The 20,004-nt window shown below is 41.7% G+C and overlaps 1 protein-coding gene across 4 annotated transcripts in view; it reads left to right on the top strand.

Moving 5' to 3' along the window:
* Positions 1–20,004, top strand: part of FRMD4A (FERM domain containing 4A) — a 337,700-nt gene that overhangs the window by 129,993 nt on the left and 187,703 nt on the right. For all 4 annotated transcript variants that reach the window (XM_040413154.1, XM_040413152.1, XM_040413153.1 and 1 more), the window contains exon 2: positions 9,771–9,836. In XM_040413154.1, coding sequence (XP_040269088.1) covers positions 9,771–9,836 — 66 coding nt within the window. The remainder of the gene's footprint in view (positions 1–9,770; positions 9,837–20,004) is intronic.

Genomic DNA, 20,004 nt, shown 5'->3' on the forward strand with positions numbered 1-20,004 from the left:
TGTCTACCCAGGCTTTCCAGAAAAGCCTTTTTTTTGGCCAAACAGAACCTCCAATGGAGAACAGATTTGGAGAAATATTTTCTTGTTACTTTTGCTACCAATTTCAAAAATAGCACAAGTAGAGAGAATATAGTCCAGGCATGCAAAAGACAAACTCTTATGTAAGCCTGGTCTTTTGTTAGAGTGCTTCTAGGCATGCTTGCTCTTTTTACCAGACCCAAGCTGGGATTGGCAGTGGAAGCTGGAGCTCCTGAACCACAGTCCACATGAGGACATAATGTACTTCCATGACCGATCCCCTTTAAGATATTGCATAGAGTTGATGTGGCTTTTCATTGTGAAATGCATTAGTCTAGCAGAGACCAATAATATGATGTGAGAAACCTCAGGTTTTCACCATAGAAAAAAAGTCTTTTGAGTTTGTACAATATACTTAGATCTATGTTTTGAACACTCAGAGCTGGTGTTACTGTAACCTTTCTTCAGAAGTTAGTGAAAGTCTTTATCATATTGTTATCGTCTTATAAGACCTATGGATTTTGGAATATTTTAGATCTTTCACATTAGATGAGGCAATATTTACACATACCAAGAAATGTAGACCACACTCCCAATGGGTGAAAAGTTTAAGGTCTCCAGAGAAAAAGGTCCATTGAGTCATGACTATCTTAGGTATTATGTGTCTGTGAACTATCTAGAAAGGTGAAATGTTCCTTTCCTTGATAGAACACACACATGTTATCAGAAGGTCTGGGTCTTCCAGAACTGTGTCTGATCTTGGTATCTTACTGCTAAATTGCTAATATTGTTGGATTTTTGCTTTGTGTATGATGTCATTAGCTTTAGGTGGCATATTGCTTCAAGCATGATGTCTGATGTAGTCAGGAGATATCAGTGTGGATAATGTGTCCCAACAAATGTCTGTCAGACAAATTCAATATGGAAAAAAGGGAAATAGTTCTGGTAGTAACCAGGCCCAAGTTATAAACCTGTCACTAATTGCTCTGCTGGATTTTAATTTTATCTTGCCTCAAAGTCTCTTCACTGATTTAGTTATTTATTTTATGCACTTATATGGCGCTACTATATTCCGCAGCGCTTTGCAGACATTAGCATCCAACTGTCCCCAATGGGGCTCACAATCTAAGGTCCCTATCAGTATGTCTTTGGAGTGTGGGAGGAAACCGGAGTACCCGGTAACCGGAGTATTCCTCATGGAGAAAAAGATGCTTTTGATTACATGCGCGTTTATTGAAATTACAGCTGCCTCGCCATGCAGTCAGTGCACTAATATCCTTTGATTTTGAGGTTCAATCAACTGTAGATTTACAGATGATGCTGTCCTCAATTTCATTTCCAGGACAAGATGCATAGTAAAAATCTAATTGCATGTGCCTATACTTGTGTTATAAACCTGTATGTATGTGTTAGTTTATTGGTAAATCAATGGTGGTCTGTCTTGGAGAAGTGAATCCAATTTACATTTTTGGTAGTGTTACTGAGTAATTTGACACCTATAAGTAAATAAAATGTCAGTATCTGATTCTCTGTACATTGTCCTCTTTAATACTGATGAAGCCGTACATAGAAAGTCGACTTAGTGATGAAATGTACATAGCACAGTGATGTATTTGTGCTCTTGATAATTTCTTTGGAATATCTACACAGGCTTTCTTCATGAATCATGACAGTTCTGAAACATCACATTGTTGCATGACCCAAAGAGGAAAGATAAAGGTTTTTCCCAAATTCTCTGGGGTATGCCCATCCAAGTTGTGAATGATATGTCTAGTTAATGGTTATTTTCTGTTTACCATCAATTGTAAATGACATTCTCAGTGTAGAAACCTGGGGGTCATGGTGCCATGGTTCATACTGGTTTATGCAGATTTTGAACCCAACCAAGGGAACATTCGTATATTCTCTTGCGTTTGTGTGAGTTCCTTCAGTTCTCAATACATATGGTTCTTCCTATAAAATGGACTTTTGTTTGTGTGGCTGCTATATGGAAATTAGAGCTGGAATCACTGAGGATGAATTGATTCTCTGAATAGGTTGATGCTGTATAAAATATTCAGTAGATAATACATGCAGGTGTATGCCGTGACAATGCCGTTCAGTACATCAGATGTATATAAAATATAAGTACCCTTCAAATAACTATTGATTCATTCAACATGTTGAAGGCATTTTTAGAAATGTAACGCTATAATTTGCATTGTATGTTTCCCCTGTCTCTGGGTCACATGGGTTGCGGACCACATTCCTAAGTGTTGAATCATATGGAGGCACAATCAGATATTTCACATGCGGACGGAAGTGTAGTCCATACTTTTTGAATGTAGTCATGCACACAACACAGGAAATCCCATCTACACATTGCAAACTGTATTTTTTAATGGAATGTAATTCATACAGGCTAGCCAACTTTATGACCATTGAATATATTAAAACGTTGGTTATCCAAAAATAATTTGTTTATAGCAATAATATCATAAAAACAATTCAATAAAAAAAAAGCATTCAGCACCACACAGTAGTGGACAGGTAATTTCAAAAAAGGTCCTCACAATACTAAATCGTAAACTAAACAAAAAAGTCTTTAACCCCTTAGTGACCAAGCCTGTTTGGGCCTTTATGACCAAGCGTTTTTCTTTCTTTTTTTATGGTCTCGTTCCAAGAGCTATAACTTTTTTATTTTTTCATCTATATAGCTTTATGAGGGCTTGTTTTTTACGGGACAAGTTGTAGTTTTTAATGGCGCCATTTTGGGGTACACATAACTTTCTGATTAACTTTTATTAACTCTTTCTGGGAGGGAGATGGGGAAAAATAGCAATACTGCCACTGCGTTTTTACATTATACATTTTTTGGCGTTCATTTTTCGGTACAAATAACATAATATCTTTATTGTCTGGGTCAGTACGATTACAGTGATACTAAATACTTATAATTTTGTTTACGTTTTACTACTTTTTTTTGCAATAAAACACCTTTTATTAACCAAAAATATTATTTTGCATTGCCACTTCACAAGACCCATAACTTTTTTTTAGTTTTTTATATGGAATTGTGTGAGGGCTTGATTTTTGAAAGACAACTTGTATTTTTCATTGGTATGATTTTGGAGTAAATTCCGCTTTTTGATCGCTTGTTATTACGTTTTTTTTTTCGGTGGAAACTAAGAATAAATTCGAAATTCTGTCTTTTTTTATTTTTTATTTTTTACGGCGTTCACCATAGGGGATAATTTATGTAATATTTATGTAGTCCCGGTCGTTACGGACGCGGCAATACCAAACATATGGGGGATATTTTCTTTTTGCAATTTTTTTCATTGAAAAGCGTATTTTCAATGGAAAAAAAAGCCTATTTTTTTATTTTATGGAATTTTTTTTATTTAATAAATGTGTATTTTTTTTCTATTTTTTTCACTACTTAATAGTCCCACAAGGGGACTATAATATACAGTATTTTGATTGCTTTTAAAATGTAATGCATTATCTCTATAATGCATTGCATTTCAAAAGCAATGCTATTCGAACATTGACCAGCAGGCTGCGCCAGAGAGGCACAGCCTGCTGGAAGTAACTGAAGACAGGCTCGGGGCCCTGATCGGAAGTGAGGTAAGCTTCCTAGTACATCAGCACCCCGCGATCGCATTTTCGGGGTGCTGATGGGAGACAGAGGGAGTCCGCTCCCTCTGTCACCACTTTACATGCGGCGGGCGCCATTGCGCCCGGCATGTAAAGGGTTAAACAGCCCGGATCGGCACTCCTGCCGTTCCGGGCTGTTAGAGCAGGGACCCGGCTCTCATGTGAGAGCCAGGTCCGCGCTCCCCGCTGCACGGGGGAGCCGTGCAGCGCTTAAACTGGGCCGCCGTAAAAACGCGGCGGCCCAGCCTAAGGCCCCTTAGTGACCGCCGTAAAAACACGTATGGGTGGTCACTAAGGGGTTAAAGGGGTTGTGCAGTGTGATGATATTGATGACCTGTCCTCAGGATAAGGCCTCATGCACACGACAGTATTTTTTCGCGGTCCGCAAAACGGGGTTCCGTGATCCGTTTCCGTTTTTGTTTCCGTGTGTCTTCCTTGATTTTTGGAGGATCACCAGACATGAAAAGTGAAAAAAAAATCTAAGTCAAGTTTGCCTTGCAAATGATAGGAAAAAAACGGACGTGGATGACAATCTTGTGTGCCTCCGTGTTTTTTCACGGACCCATTGACTTGAATGGGTCCGAGAACCGTTGTCCATGAAAAAAATAGGACAGGTCATATTTTTTTGACGGACTGGAAACACGGATCACAGACGCGGATGACAAACGGTGCATTATCCGAGTTTTCAACGGACCCATTGAAAGTCAATGGGTCCGCAGAAAATCACGGAAAACGGAACAACGGACAACGGTCGTGTGCATGAGGCCTAAGTCATCAATATGAGATCATTGGGGTCAGTCTGATCAAATCTGATATTGATAATCTATCCTGAGGTTAAGTCATCAATATCATCATACTGCATAACCCATTTAATTAGTTTTAGCTCCAATGCTTGTTACCCCTAATATAAAATCACCTCCTGTATACCAATATTTCATCATTTCTTGTACAATATTGTATAAGTTCTTGTATCCCTAATGCTACATCTTCTCCTGTATACCAAATTTGTACCACCTCCTATATCCCAAAGGGGTTTTTCATGGCCCTTTCTAATTAGGTCTCAGAGTGTGCGTTACCTAATGAGAAAATCATACTCACTTGCTCCCTGCTGCTCTGTTCCAGTGACCCTGATTTCATTCGGCAATCTTCCAGCCCCTGGCCTGTTTACTTCCAGCCAGGGTATGGACAGAGTCATGTGGGATGCCACAGCCAATGACTGGCCTCTGTAGTGACATGTCCCCATGCAGCAGATGACCCAGCAGTGACGTGCCACTTGGAAAGATGTCACCACAGGGGCAGAGCACTGCTTCATCTTTTTATTGAACCTATTGTTTCATTCAGATAATGAGACATATTTGAAAATAATTTGTGTGTGCTAGAAATGACTGTTTTTGCATTCTGTTCCCCCTTTAAATTGTAATACTTAGTAGGATATACCCGGATCTGTCAACATGTGCAATATCACTGCACAATAATGTAGTCAAATCCAACAGAGCAGCAACTTTCTAAAGCCACAGCCAACAACTGAGTCAGTCCTGTGCTCCACCAACAAATAGTCTCTGCTCAGCAGAGAACTGGATAGAATTCTGCATTGACCTCATTCCCGGGAGAAGGCAGAGGTGACATTTGTTTCTTCGTGAATGATAATTGTACTAGGTGGTATTTCTTTCCAAGTGATTACCAGACTGATTTCCAGAAATTGGTACATAGAAAATATATGTGATTAAGGAGAGTTATCCAGCTGGGACAACAACTCAAATTGCATGTCCCCCTGCCAGCAGCTGCTCGAAGGGGGTCTCACAGTATCTAGGCCATTTGATTGTTTTCCCTGACTGCTGATGCTGCATGGGAAAACAAGGTATTTCAGTGTGCCTGTTGGAATGGCCACTCACCATTTTAGGTGAACACTTGTGGTCCTCCAAAGCTATCTGGATGTAGCTTTCAGCTTGTTCTTCTAGGGCTCCTAATCAGGAAACCGCTCTATACACTTAACACGTCATATATTGTAAATGAGGCATACTGTACTTGTAGTTACTTAACTTGTGCTCAGCAATAGAGACAAGCCATACTTTAGCTACTGGACCCAGAGATGCACCATAGCATTGCGCTCCCAATTCTTAGAAGGCAGGTTTGCACCAGATCCCAACACCTGATTATGTCAAAGAATCCAAAAAAGTGCTAGCTGTGTTAGCCATTCTTAGACAAACACTCAACATACTAGGTACCAGCATACTAGGAGAGGGTCTCCATTTATATTTTACTTTGGTATTGTGTTATTTTTTCCATTTTACTATCCATTTATGTTAGAAATTTGATAGGACATGCTGACTTAGGACAAAGCTTACAGACAACTAAAGGTGAAGCCTATTATACTTTGATTTTAGCGATTTGTAAAGTACATCCAATTTTAATTGCATTGAATTTTGTTGTAAAGGGCATTGGGTGTAGAACTACTGTAGTCAACTAACCGGTTTAGCTTTGGGCTATCCCTAAGAGAGTTATCCTGGCAGTCCTCGGGTTTCACCCTTTACCTGCTGTACAGATCTGGTCTTTTCTGCAGGTAAGCCACCAGGCCACTACCTCTTGGGATAGTTCTGGTGTAGTTGCCAATTGACCCATTGGGGGCAGAGAATCTGGTGAGATGCACTGAGGGGTCAGGCAATATTCGTAGTCAGGTAACAGGCCAAGGTCAGGGCAGGCAGAGTTCATGTATATCCAACTGATTAGTCTGGGATCAAGGCAGGCAACAATGGAACAATACGAGAGGCAGGCTAAGGTCAAGACAGCCTGCGGGGGTCAAAGTCAATAACACAGGTGAAGTTTAGTACATGGGCAGATGGTTAGAATAGCACACCTTCACTAGTTTACTAGTGAACTAGGAAACCTATTGCTCAGGCACCTCTCCCTGGGGAAAGGCACCTTAAGTACCCACAGATGTCCAACCATTGACTAGTGAAAATGCAGAATAGGTATTCTGGCCCTATAAGAGCAGGGAGGCACATATGCATGTACCCTACGGGACAGGGAAAGAGGTATAGCAGCCAAGTGGCCTTTATCAGGCGGGTGCAGGGCCCTGCCATGACAATTCTATACATCCCCATGATATGCATTGATCTATTATTGCTTCTCAGCACAATTTATATCGCTTCTCAGCGTAAATAATAGTATACCAAGCCCTAATCTACATAGCATACATGAGGCATTAGTATATGTTTTGATCAAAATGCATAGGTCCACTCACCATGCCAGGAGGGTTAATAAACTCCTACTAGGTCCCAGTTTGTAGTTCCTGAGACCACATGGAAATGTGAGATTTAAAAACCTGTTCACACGGTGTGGCGCTGCATGGCGGCTGTTGTTGCTGTGCCTGTGGGTTGGTGCTTCCCAGCGCCATGGGGGCTTAGTCTGACAGCAGGAGTGCTGTTGGACTGCCGGGTTGCACCGCCAGCTGGCGTGGTGTTGTGGTGGTGGTCGCCATGTGGCGCTGCACCAATTTAGAGTAGATACCCAGTCAAGTCAACCTTGGCCTGGTGAGTGGACCTATGCATTTTGATCAAAATGTATACTAATGTCTTGTGTACGCTTTGTAAATTATGGCTTGGTATACTATTATTTACGCTGAGAAGTTATATGAACTGTGCTGAGAAGCAGTAATAGATCAATGCATAGCATGGGGTTGTGCGATCCATGCTTTTTTTCTCTTTTTTTGAAACATTTGTATATCTATATGAATAATTACACCTACTTTTGTTGTCTTGTTGTGCTTCCAAAAAAGATTTTATGGATTGTAAAGTAAAATACTCATTTTACAGTACAGTCTTATAAGGCGGCCTTTAATATGTTGAACTTATAATATGGAACACATAGCCAAAGACTTCTTGAGCAGATCTGTGGCATCAAGATCAAGCTAGGCCTCAGATTTCTATACTGTTACTGTTTTATGCGTGGAGTGCAGACATATTTCAGCAGCCCCAAAGTCAGACTGACAAGCTGTTCACAAGACCTGTAGCATAGGCATCAATGGAAGGAGAACAGGTGGGGCATGTACCCCGGGTGTTGAGGTGCCAACAAGCCACTCTGTCTGTGGCCATTTAGATACAGGACTGGGGCAGCAGATTGAATCTGTGCCCCGAGTGATGGAAGACCTAGCAACACTTCTGTCTGCAGTCAAAGGGGATGCTGGGGCTTAAAAATCTGGATTATTCATTGTATAATAAAATATTATTGTTATGAGACACAGGCGGCGGGCTTCCGTTCCCCTGTGCTGCTGGCGCTCCCCGATCTTACTGCAGCCCGGACGCTCGCTGCGTCCGGCTGCGCTTCCTGGTTCCCGGCATCTCCGTTGTCATGGTGACGGGGGACGCTGTATGACCGGCCACACTCCTCCTGTTGGAGCGGTCAGCGTTTCCCCGTCACCATAGGAACCAGGAGGGGCTGAGCGACAAGCTAGGCACTCGGCTACAGGCAGGAGGGATGGGTCATGTGACGCTGGCCATGTCACATGATCCCTTTCCTCCACTATTTAAACAGGCAACTTGCTGCCCACAGGTTGCCTGTGATTTAGTCACTTAGGCTGTGTATATCCCTGCGTTACTACCTTGTTTGACCTCTGTCCGTCTTCTGACCTCGCTACTGCCTGCTCCCTTAGTACTGTTGCTACCTCTCGGATTTGACCTCGGCTCGTTCTCTGATTTGTTTCCTGCCTTTCCCCTTTGTACTTGCGCGACCTCCCGGACTGACCTCGGCTAGTTGACTCGCCTTTGCCTTCTCCATCAGAGGCTACCTTCGTCTTGTTTACTTTCCTGTCCATCCGTCTGGATACGGCACACGTGTGCCGTTCTCTGCCTCAGCTGTCCGTTTCCCTCTCTGTCTCTGTCCTCTCTACTCTGCATTTACGTAGGTCAGGGACCGCCGCCCACTTGCGCCCCGTCGCCTAGGGCGGGTAGTGTAAGTAGGCAGGGACAGAGTTGAGGGTGGCAGTCAGGGGGGTGCACTTCCTCTCTACTTTCCTCACTCGTGACAATTATATATAGTAATAATCATAAGAACAGTCGCATAACTGCGTTTGATTTTGTTTCCTCATCTTTTTCAAGTTCTCTGCTTTCTGTCAGTGAATTGATACAGCTCTGTATGTAGCCCTGCTTCTTCAGCTAGTATACATCCAATACAGTTAGTTGGTTCAAATCTATCTCATCTAGCCAATTCTCTGTGAGATGATCAGAATTGCAGAAATTTCTCTCATAAATGACTGACGTGCCAATAGGTCCTACTGGGTGTTACCAGTTGGGGGGCTGTCACTGCACCATCTGACACTATCCAGTCAGTGCTGCCAGTGGCAGAATGTGCAGGGACACCCCCCCCTTAACACCCAACTGGACCTTTTCTTTCCCCATCTTTTGGCAATTTATTCATAAGCTTCTAGTTGGAATTTTAGAGGAATAGCAGAACTTAGAGATATATTGTTATGGCATAGGTAATATAAGTAGTTACTAAAACAGATGTGTCAGGTGAGGTGACAGGCACTCTTTAAGCACCGATAAAAACCGTGTACCAACAGGTAAAGAGAAAACTCTTAATAATACAGTATATACTAGTGTGTAATAAGGCACACACAGCAGGAGACAACAACTGAGTTATGCAAGAACACTCATTCATATTTCATAACTCACTTTATTTCATGCAGATATCTGCCATATCCTGCACTGTGAATTACCGTATATATGTTGCTATAAATGATGTTCTGCAAATGAATTGGTTTATCGCTCGTTTAGCCTTGCTTTTGTCAAGTCTGCAGTACGCTTTACAGAGATCGCTTAGGCTCTGCTCAAACATCATAGGAGCAGAAAATGGAAGATAATGGAGTTCCGGATCTGTCATCCTCACAAACACCACTGACGTATAATGGGGACCGTTAGGTTCAGCCATGGTCTCCGTCATTCTGTTGGAAAGAATAGAGCTGCCCTATTTCTCCCATCAAATATGAAGGAGCCTCCAACAGAAGTGTGAACAAGGCCTTAGGCTTTAAATAGTCATATTATTTGACACTGTTTGATCACAGTTGATTTTATGAACTCTTCTATCTCACAAATAAATAACCGAGTTTTCATTTACAGATGACGGAGGGGCGGCGATGTCAAGTTCACCTCCTAGATGACAGGAAGTTAGAACTTCTCGTACAGGTAAATAAGTAGACCTTTATATCTCTCTCTCGCTCTCTCTCTCTCTCTATATATATATATATATATATATATATATATACACTGCGTGCAGAATTATTAGGCAAATGAGTATTTTGACCACATCATCCTCTTTATGCATGTTGTCTTACTCCAAGCTGTATAGGCTCGAAAGCCTACTACCAATTAAGCATATTAGGTGATGTGCATCTCTGTAATGAGAAGGGGTGTGGTCTAATGACATCAACACCCTATATTAGGTGTGCATAATTATTAGGCAACTTCCTTTCCTTTGGCAAAATGGGTCAAAAGAAGGACTTGACAGGCTCAGAAAAGTCAAAAATAGTGAGATATCTTGCAGAGGGATGCAGCACTCTTAAAATTGCAAAGCTTCTGAAGCGTGATCATCGAACAATCAAGCGTTTCATTCAAAATAGTCAACAGGGTCGCAAGAAGCGTGTGGAAAAACCAAGGCGCAAAATAACTGCCCATGAACTGAGAAAAGTCAAGCGTGCAGCTGCCAAGATGCCATTTGCCACCAGTTTGGCCATATTTCAGAGCTGCAACATCACTGGAGTGCCCAAAAGCACAAGGTGTGCAATACTCAGAGACATGGCCAAGGTAAGAAAGGCTGAAAGACGACCACCACTGAACAAGACACACAAGCTGAAACGTCAAGACTGGGCCAAGAAATATCTCAAGACTGATTTTTCTAAGGTTTTATGGACTGATGAAATGAGAGTGAGTCTTGATGGGCCAGATGGATGGGCCCGTGGCTGGATTGGTAAAGGGCAGAGAGCTCCAGTCCGACTCAGACGCCAGCAAGGTGGAGGTGGAGTACTGGTTTGGGCTGGTATCATCAAAGATGAGCTTGTGGGGCCTTTTCGGGTTGAGGATGGAGTCAAGCTCAACTCCCAGTCCTACTGCCAGTTTCTGGAAGACACCTTGTTCAAGCAGTGGTACAGGAAGAAGTCTGCATCCTTCAAGAAAAACATGATTTTCATGCAGGACAATGCTCCATCACACGCGTCCAAGTACTCCACAGCGTGGCTGGCAAGAAAGGGTATAAAAGAAGAAAATCTAATGACATGGCCTCCTTGTTCACCTGATCTGAACCCCATTGAGAACCTGTGGTCCATCATCAAATGTGAGATTTACAAGGAGGGAAAACAGTACACCTCTCTGAACAGTGTCTGGGAGGCTGTGGTTGCTGCTGCACGCAATGTTGATGGTGAACAGATCAAAACACTGACAGAATCCATGGATGGCAGGCTTTTGAGTGTCCTTGCAAAGAAAGGTGGCTATATTGTCACTGATTTGTTTTTGTTTTGTTTTTGAATGTCAGAAATGTATATTTGTGAATGTTGAGATGTTATATTGGTTTCACTGGTAAAAATAAATAATTGAAATGGGTATATATTTGTTTTTTGTTAAGTTGCCTAATAATTATGCACAGTAATAGTCACCTGCACACACAGATATCCCCCTAAAATAGCTAAAACTAAAAACAAACTAAAAACTACTTCCAAAAATATTCAGCTTTGATATTAATGAGTTTTTTGGGTTCATTGAGAACATGGTTGTTGTTCAATAATAAAATTAATCCTCAAAAATACAACTTGCCTAATAATTCTGCACTCCCTGTATACACATACAGCACAGAATGCTTACTTTGCTGCCATTTTCTCCAACATTATATATCTTCTCATCTTATTTTTTTACAGCATATAATATTAAAGGGAATGTGTTGCGTCCCCAAATATATCTTAGTAAAACCAGCTGAACTGAGAAATTTGCGCTTGTCAGCTGAATTTAATGGTATTGGTCCCATCTCACATGTGCCTGCATTGCTGAGTAATTCACTTTTAAATAATATGTAAATAAGCCCCTAGGTGCAACGAGTGAAGTGCCGTTGCTCCTCGTTACATCCAGAGGTTCCACTCACTCCCTTGCATGCCACACCCCCACCACTTTGACTCTCCTGAAGTCTCGCACCTTCATGTTAGCTTCAGTGTTTTGCACAGGCACAGTATGGAATCTATCAGCTGGGGCGCTTCTGTACAGTACTGCGCCTGGTCCAAGCACTGAAGTTGCAAGACTTTAGGAGACCTTGGCGCCAGGCGTGATTACATCTTCACTACCTGGCCTTGTCAGTCTGAGTGGTGGGAGTGCATGCAAGAGAGGGAGTGGAACCTTTGGGTGCAACGAGGTGCAAGGACACCTCACTAACGGTTCATTTGAATATTGGTAAAAAGCTAATTTCTCATCAAGGCAGACACATGCGATGGGACCGAAATTCAGCTGAAGAATGGTTTCCTGTGTCATATGAAAACCACCCAAACTCGCATTGAGAGTATTGACAAGGACAGTTGTGAGGTCTGCGGTAGACGTGGATGAACTGCTGCAGCTCATGCTATATTGATTCTATATCACTCCTGCTGAATATTATCATCGGTGTCTTGGAGTATCCTTGGAGGATATGTAAGAGAGAAGGTTAGACTTTCCTAATTGGCATTTCCTGGAAGGTCACTCACATCCGTTTGTCAAACATGGGTGGGGGCAGGAAGAAAAAGGCTGTGCTGTAGGAAGACTGGGCTAAGAGATGAATGGATACTTCTGAGACAGCTTTGAATTCCAGGAAGTGTGTGTTAGTAGTGACTTTTACACATGGTGTGAAATATTTTCTGTATGAATTTCACAACTGACCTGGAGATCTGTATTCTATACTAAAACATTGGGAAGAACATACAACATTCATGTTACTGTGTTGCTTCATGTACATATCAACTGACCACTTTATGCTTGATGTGTAGACCTAAAACTTAATAAATTGGAGGTCATTTATGAAACAGAAATACGCCTATATTATGTAGATTGCGGTGCAGAGGTCTTTTGTACCGAAATCTGCAACTTTTCCCCACTCACGACAGGCCTAAAAATGGGTTGTGGCGTGTGATGAGCGGGGTAGGGGACCAACTGGCAGGTCTGTCTCATTTACCATTTTCTACACCTGGTTTATGCGTAGAAAACACGCCAGTCTTAATAAATGTGCCCCATAATGTATAGTCATGAATATGAGAAAAATAATTTTTCTCTTTTATTTTCAACTTTTAAAATATGAAATTAGAAAATTTAAAAGAAATTATTATAAAACAGTACTGTCATAAATTACTGTCATAAAGAAAAGGATCATTAAGCCCAGTCTTGAGTATGTGTCCATGTTTTCCTGTGTCTGACCTCGGCTAATAAAAAAACTATTAAGTTAGGCTACTTTCCCACTTGCGTCAGAGGATTCCGGGAGGCAGTTCCGTCGCCAGAACTGCCTGCCGGATCTGGCAATCCAGACGCAAACTGATGCATTTGTCAGACGGATCCGGATGAGGATCCGTCTGACAAATGCATTGAAATACCGGATCCGTCTCTCCGGTGTCATCCGGAAAAACAAATCCGGTATTTATTTTTTTCACAGATTTAAAGGTCTGCGCGTGCACGGTTGGGAAGGTCGGATCCGTCAATGCAGCAATTTTAATGCCGGCACTAATACATTTTAATGGAAATGAATGCCGGATTCGGCATTCCGGCAAGTGTTTAGGATTTTTGGCCGGAGAGAAAAATGCAGCATGCTGCGGCATTTTCTCTGGCCAAAAAACGTAAGGGGGACTGAACTGATGCATCCTGAACGGATTTCTCTCCATTCAGAATAAATTAGGATAAAACTGATCAGTTTTTTACGGTATTGAGCCCCTAGGATGGAACTCAATACCGGAAAAGAAAAACGCTAAAGTGAAAATACCCTTACAGAGGTTAAAGATTATTTTCACATTTTAGTTCTAAAACTACACCCTGCAGTTACATATCCTACAGATTTGTGGCTTCCAGTAATAACAACCCAGATGGACTATTATAGATGTGCTCCTTTCTCTTTTCAACAATGTGTAGCTAATATAGAAGAGACCCAGTGGTTATTCATTGTTCTTTATGTTGAATATACAGTACATTTATTAGTATCCCATAGAGCTTTCTGATGCAGCCATCAGTGTCACACAATAGTGATGAAAGCAGGTTCTGCTTTGGTACTAATGATGGCTGCATTAGAGTTCTTCGGAGGGCTGGAGAATATCTACTCCCATTATGCATAGTGCAGAGACACATAGGACCAAAAGGCTTCATGGTGCAGTGCTACATTAGCTACTATGACCATTCCAGTTTGGTATTAGTGGAAGGAACATTGACCAGCCTTCCGTATGTCCAGAACATTGTGGAACTAGTCCTACTGACTTTTTTTTAACTCAGGAGGCATGCTACAAAATCTGCTCTTCAGGGTATCTGGCAGCTCCCCTGGCCAGCTCAATTGGCAGATCTCTCCCCCATCGAGAATCTCTGGAACTGGATGGGGTGAAGAATCTACCATGCATAGCAGCCGAAAACTACCTTGGTTGAACTATGGGTCCAAGTTGAAAGAGCTTGGAATGACGTACCACAGGAGGATACCCAGCACATGGATAACCATTACCATGTCAGAGTGAGAACCTGTATTGCTGCAAGGGGAGATGCCACCCAGTATTAGGCCGCTTTCACACAATAAATGTTTGTGATTTCCATCAGTGATTGTGAAGCAATAGCATGTGCAGGCCAAAAACACAGAACAGGTGAAAATCTTTCCATTATACCTTATCTCTGTGTAGCCTCCATTCCTGGTTTTGGCCCACAATCACTGATCAAACACTGACCAAATACTAACTGTGTGAAAGCAATCTTAATGTGACCCTTCCTAAACATATACCCTACTGCAGAACCCAAAATAAAGGGTGCACTACCAGTGGCGTACATAGACAAGTAAGGGCCCCATAGCAAGGATCAAACCAGGCCCCCCACACAGGACAGAAGGGTTTCTGCCTAAGCCCCTTTCAGTGACGCTTGGCCATTTTTCCACTGCTTCATTTGTTAATAGTTGTTTGTTTAGAGAGGGTAGAGTCCTGACCAAGTTTTCACCCCCAGTATAAGCGGAGATGATCCCAACCGGGCCCCGTCTTGCCCTGGGCCCCATAGCAGTCGCATGGTCTGCCGCTATGGTAGTTACGCCCCTGTGCACCACCTTGGTTGTATGATCATTGACTGACCACCACTAGCAGTTCATACACTGTCAATCTCAGATTAATAACACAAAGTGTTCCAGGTGTCCTTTTTTCATTTTCCAGGAGTGTATTTACAGCCCATATGCACTCATATGACCCTAAATAACTAATTTACATTCACTAGCAGCAGAAACTGATTTAAAAACCAGAAACGCTCAATATTCATGCCAGATGACCAGAGTTCCACAGAATGTAGTACTATGTAGCAGCAAATGCACCCTTGTACAGTATATATGATATAGCATCTTCATACAAACTCTTGATCATAGGGAACCATAATAGTATGACCTGTTGCTGTACTTGTTCATCTGGAATTGTGGCATGCTCCATCAGAAAATTGAGTTATTCTTCCTTCGAAACATTGCTTCTAGGGGAGAATATCTTTGTAATATGGTATCTATAGCACAGTACCACAGAGGCTCTGTTCAGATGCCAGGCATATGGCTCTGGAGACTATTTCCATACACCCTATTAGAGGATTCTGAGTTCTCTGTTCAGGATCTTTATCTTATGACCACAGTAGAGAGCAGTTACAAAGAGCATCTCTCAGGAAAGCCTTGTCCTGTCCTGATTAGAGTGGGCACTGTGTAATACTTACATTCTCCTGTGGTGGGCTGCAGGGAAATTGAACATACTGCCAGGTGCCACCACAGATTAGAAATGATTCTGGGGGGTCTCAGCACAGGGGAACTCTGATTTGCTTATTGTCCAGGGACCCGACTGTCCAAAGTCGAGAACATCGTTAAGTAAAGGCATTTCTAGTGCTTTATTTTTACCGTTATTTAATTAAAGGAAAATGGCCTGCTCACTACATCAGTGCCTGCAAATTAAGAAGTATTTGTGATACATTATTTTGGTTTTACACTTTTATCATTTATATTTTCACATTTCATAGAAAATATAATATATGTGTACATGGAAAATACATAAAGGCTTATGATCACTTGATTATATGATTATCTTCTCTCTCTAGTTTCAATTTATTTTACTCATAAACCGAGCACCGGAACTCATATGGGTAACAAACCCGACCATGTTCATTACTTGCCTAGCTATATCATAAACGCTGACTCAGCCAGTATGATTAGGCATTTGCAGGAAAACATATGGTAATGCTTTTTCTTATATTTATACCATTGGGTACAAGCGGATCACAAGTAATATTACTGCAAAATGCCTCATAAATCTTATGCCCAGACTCATCTAGCCAGCTCAGATTCATGTACTTGTTCGTTCCCAATTATTTGCTTATTATGGATGGTCCTGAATGCATGTTATTATGGTGGAAGACTAAGATCAGGCATGTCCCTGTGGGAAACACCTTGTTAATCTAATAATACATGAATTTATAATTTACTGTAGATGACTAAGGGGCAGAGTTATCATTAGTTACAGTAGTCTTGTGGGATTGCTGCTATTCCATAAGCACAGAATTTATTAATATTATAATAAGGCATGGAAGTTATAATATCACATTTATGGGAAATGGAGGAGCATCAAACCTGACCCATGTCTAACCCAAACGAATGCTTAGGCTTTTTCTATTGAATTTAATACATTCTGCAGAAATTTAAATGTATGTGCAATGTTACCCAGGAAAATAGATGAAAATCACTTCTGGTAATAAGCCCTCCCCTTCTGTTAAATACTTAACAGCTCTATTACTCTGTTTCTTAGTTACAGAGATGGGTCACCACTAATATGGCAACTATCACAGTTGTGACAAAGCTTTTCCAGAATACTATAGGTCAAATTTTCCTGCTTAAGTTAAAACAGGGATGTATTACTACATTACCGGCTAGATTTGATAGTTTTGATTTGCTGTTTGCACTGGATGAAATGTTGTGTAGTAGCTTGTAGACTGCACACAGGTCACAGTGATCCTGTGGAGAAAGAGTTTCCAGTAGGAGCAGATGGTTCTTCCCTTCTTCACCATGCACTGGACCAGTATTTGCATTAACCAGCGGGTCTTGACCTCACCCAGACTTGTTCCCAACCACTTTTCAACCGTCAGTGCAGTCAGTACCTAGAAGTCAACTCTTTTCAGCAAGGGAGTATGGCATGACTTAATTCAAAGAAGTCTCTCTGAATATTTTTTATTTTATCCTCCATTTTTAATTCACATGGGGTAAATAGATGTTGAGCTAAAAATCCAAACTCTTTATGACTGAATTACCAGCTCAGGTTTCCATTGTAACATGTGACCTGCATTCAGACTATACACAGGTAGACTTCTTATGCTATTGCTATGAGAGTCTCATTGACCAGTCCAGTCAATTCAGACTATACACAGGTAGACTTCTTATGCTATTGCTCTGAGAGTCTCATTGACCAGTCCAGTCAATTCAGACTATACACAGGTAGACTTCTTATGCTATTGCTCTGAGAGTCTCATTGACCAGTCCAGTCAATTCAGACTATACACAGGTAGACTTCTTATGCTATTGCTCTGAGAGTCTCATTGACCAGTCCAGTCAATTCAGACTATACACAGGTAGACTTCTTATGCTATTGCTCTGAGAGTCTCATTGACCAGTCCAGTCAATTCAGACTATACACAGGTAGACTTCTTATGCTATTGCTCTGAGAGTCTCATTGACCAGTCCAGTCAATTCAGACTATACACAGGTAGACTTCTTATGCTATTGCTCTGAGAGTCTCATTGACCAGTCCAGTCAATTCAGACTATACACAGGTAGACTTCTTATGCTATTGCTCTGAGAGTCTCATTGACCAGTCCAGTCAATTCAGACTATACACAGGTAGACTTCTTATGCTATTGCTCTGAGAGTCTCATTGACCAGTCCAGTCAATTCAGACTATACACAGGTAGACTTCTTATGCTATTGCTCTGAGAGTCTCATTGACCAGTCCAGTCAATTCAGACTATACACAGGTAGACTTCTTATGCTATTGCTATGAGAGTCTCATTGACCAGTCCGACCAGAAGAACCTGTATGATTCGAAAAGTCAGAACAGTGGTCTTAATATACAATGGAAGGACCAGAGTGGAGCAGGTAATTTAGAAGTAAAGCACTTGGTAAGATTGTTAATTGCAATTGTAAATGTGAATTATAAGCAGGAAAAGAATTCCCAGAGTGCTTCTTTAAGTTGTCTCATCTCAGAAAATGTGCCCCCATTGTCTGATAGGTGTGGGTCCCACCGCTGGGACCCACACCTATTTCGAGAATGGAGCCTCAGAAGTGGTCGAGGGTGCACTGCACATGCGCAGCCACCCTCCATTCATTTCTATGGGGCCTCTGAAAGTAGCCAAGCGCTAGCTCGGCTGTTTCCGTTGGGCTCATAAAAGTGAATGGGAGTGGTGGCTGGTCATGCGCGGTGTGCTCACCATTCATTTGTATAGGGAGACCGCTTGTTGGTGGCCGTACTGCAGTCCTCCAGCCAACACTTTATGGAGCTCCATTCTCAATATAGGTGCAATCTCGAGAAGCAATCTTATCAGGTTTATATTTTATTTAAGTGAACTTGTGTTTGGCGTGAGTGATATAAATATTAGTTTCTTGAGCATACATTTACATTCAGTGCATGAATACTTGTAATGTAAACCACTGTCATAGGGCGAGTTTATGTAGGATAATAGATAGCATTTTATTGTCTGCAGACCTTTTAGTAAAATGCTAAGAAGCAATGACTTCAGTATACAGCTGCGACCAGTCACTTCTCCATCTCCACTACCTCATGAGCAGGATCTCATCTGGTAATCATTCTCATCTAAGCAGAGAACAATTCTGTTTATTGCATACTTTCTGCGTCCATTTCCTCTTGCAAACAAATGTCCTTTTACTTTCCTCCCCACTGTAAAATATCCCTGGCTGCCCCCTCACCCTGCAGGTGGGTCCCTCGGAAGCAGCTGTTGTAAATGCAAAGTAGAAAAATCATTTGGAATCATTTGCTAAACATTTTCTCTATCGTAGGTTTATAGTAAAACCCAAAACTAAGGCGATCACTGTTATTTTCTATGTTAAAAAGTATTTCAGTCCAAAACTTTTTAAGTTAGGCGTAGATATTAGATGTGTCAGCTGAATCCTCCCATTCAGTTTTCCACTGAATGTGTATGGTGGTCTTCTGACTGCCCCGATAGCGGAATAGGTATCAATTGCCAATTTCTTTATTCCTCGGTAGATAGTTTTCTGGCTGCAGTGATCTCTCCATTGCCTCAAGAGACAAGAAAGTGGATACCCTATGGGTACAATGTCAGGACTTATAACTAGTGAGTTCTGCTTTGTAGACATTGTATAATGGATTTTAAAATGATACAAACTATTGATGTGTTTTACATTTAATATCTTATGTTAAAAGTATAGACCAATTCCTTCTGACAAAGTGCAATTACCCAAATTTTTATTTTCTGCGAATGTAAAAGTATTCTTTATACTGAAGGGAAATGTGTGAACCAGATGTTCCCTTGGCTTCATTGTACGGCTGCAGTGTCCATACCACACACATGCTACATAATGTGAAACAACATTTAAAGGACAGCTAAAACCTTCACTTCTAACATTTCAAACGTAAAGCTTGACGGTCATGTGCTGATTTTCCACAGCTTGCCTCTTCCAAAAAACACAGCCAAAACCACATCCCAGGACTCCTAGACACAAGCCAAAGTAAAATATGTCAGTAATGCTTATTATGACATCCATGGCCACGTCTCTGTGTATGTGCTCCTGCATACATTTCTCCAGCCTTGATAGCTGCGAGGCAATGCCAGAACTACAGGACATCACTTGTACTTGTCATAAGTACCTAAAATAGGCAACATATGGTTGTTGGTTCCAAGTTGCTGAATATCCATTTACCAATGGGCAATGTGCAGCAGCCCAGGAGGAATGCATGGAGGATGGGAGTGGTAGTTGTGGCTCCGAGAGTGGCAGCAGTACTCACAGGTACTCTTGCACTCCCTAGGGGGGCCCCCTTTCTTCCCTTGGGGCACACCCTGTTATTAAAACCTGGTGTTGGGTGGGGTGCCCCTGATGTTGGATGATTTGCTGGGTGTAAGGACTGATGGATAGTGAAGA

Source organism: Bufo bufo, chromosome 1, assembly GCF_905171765.1.
Source record: "Bufo bufo chromosome 1, aBufBuf1.1, whole genome shotgun sequence".
NCBI classification, from domain to species: Eukaryota; Metazoa; Chordata; class Amphibia; order Anura; family Bufonidae; genus Bufo; species Bufo bufo.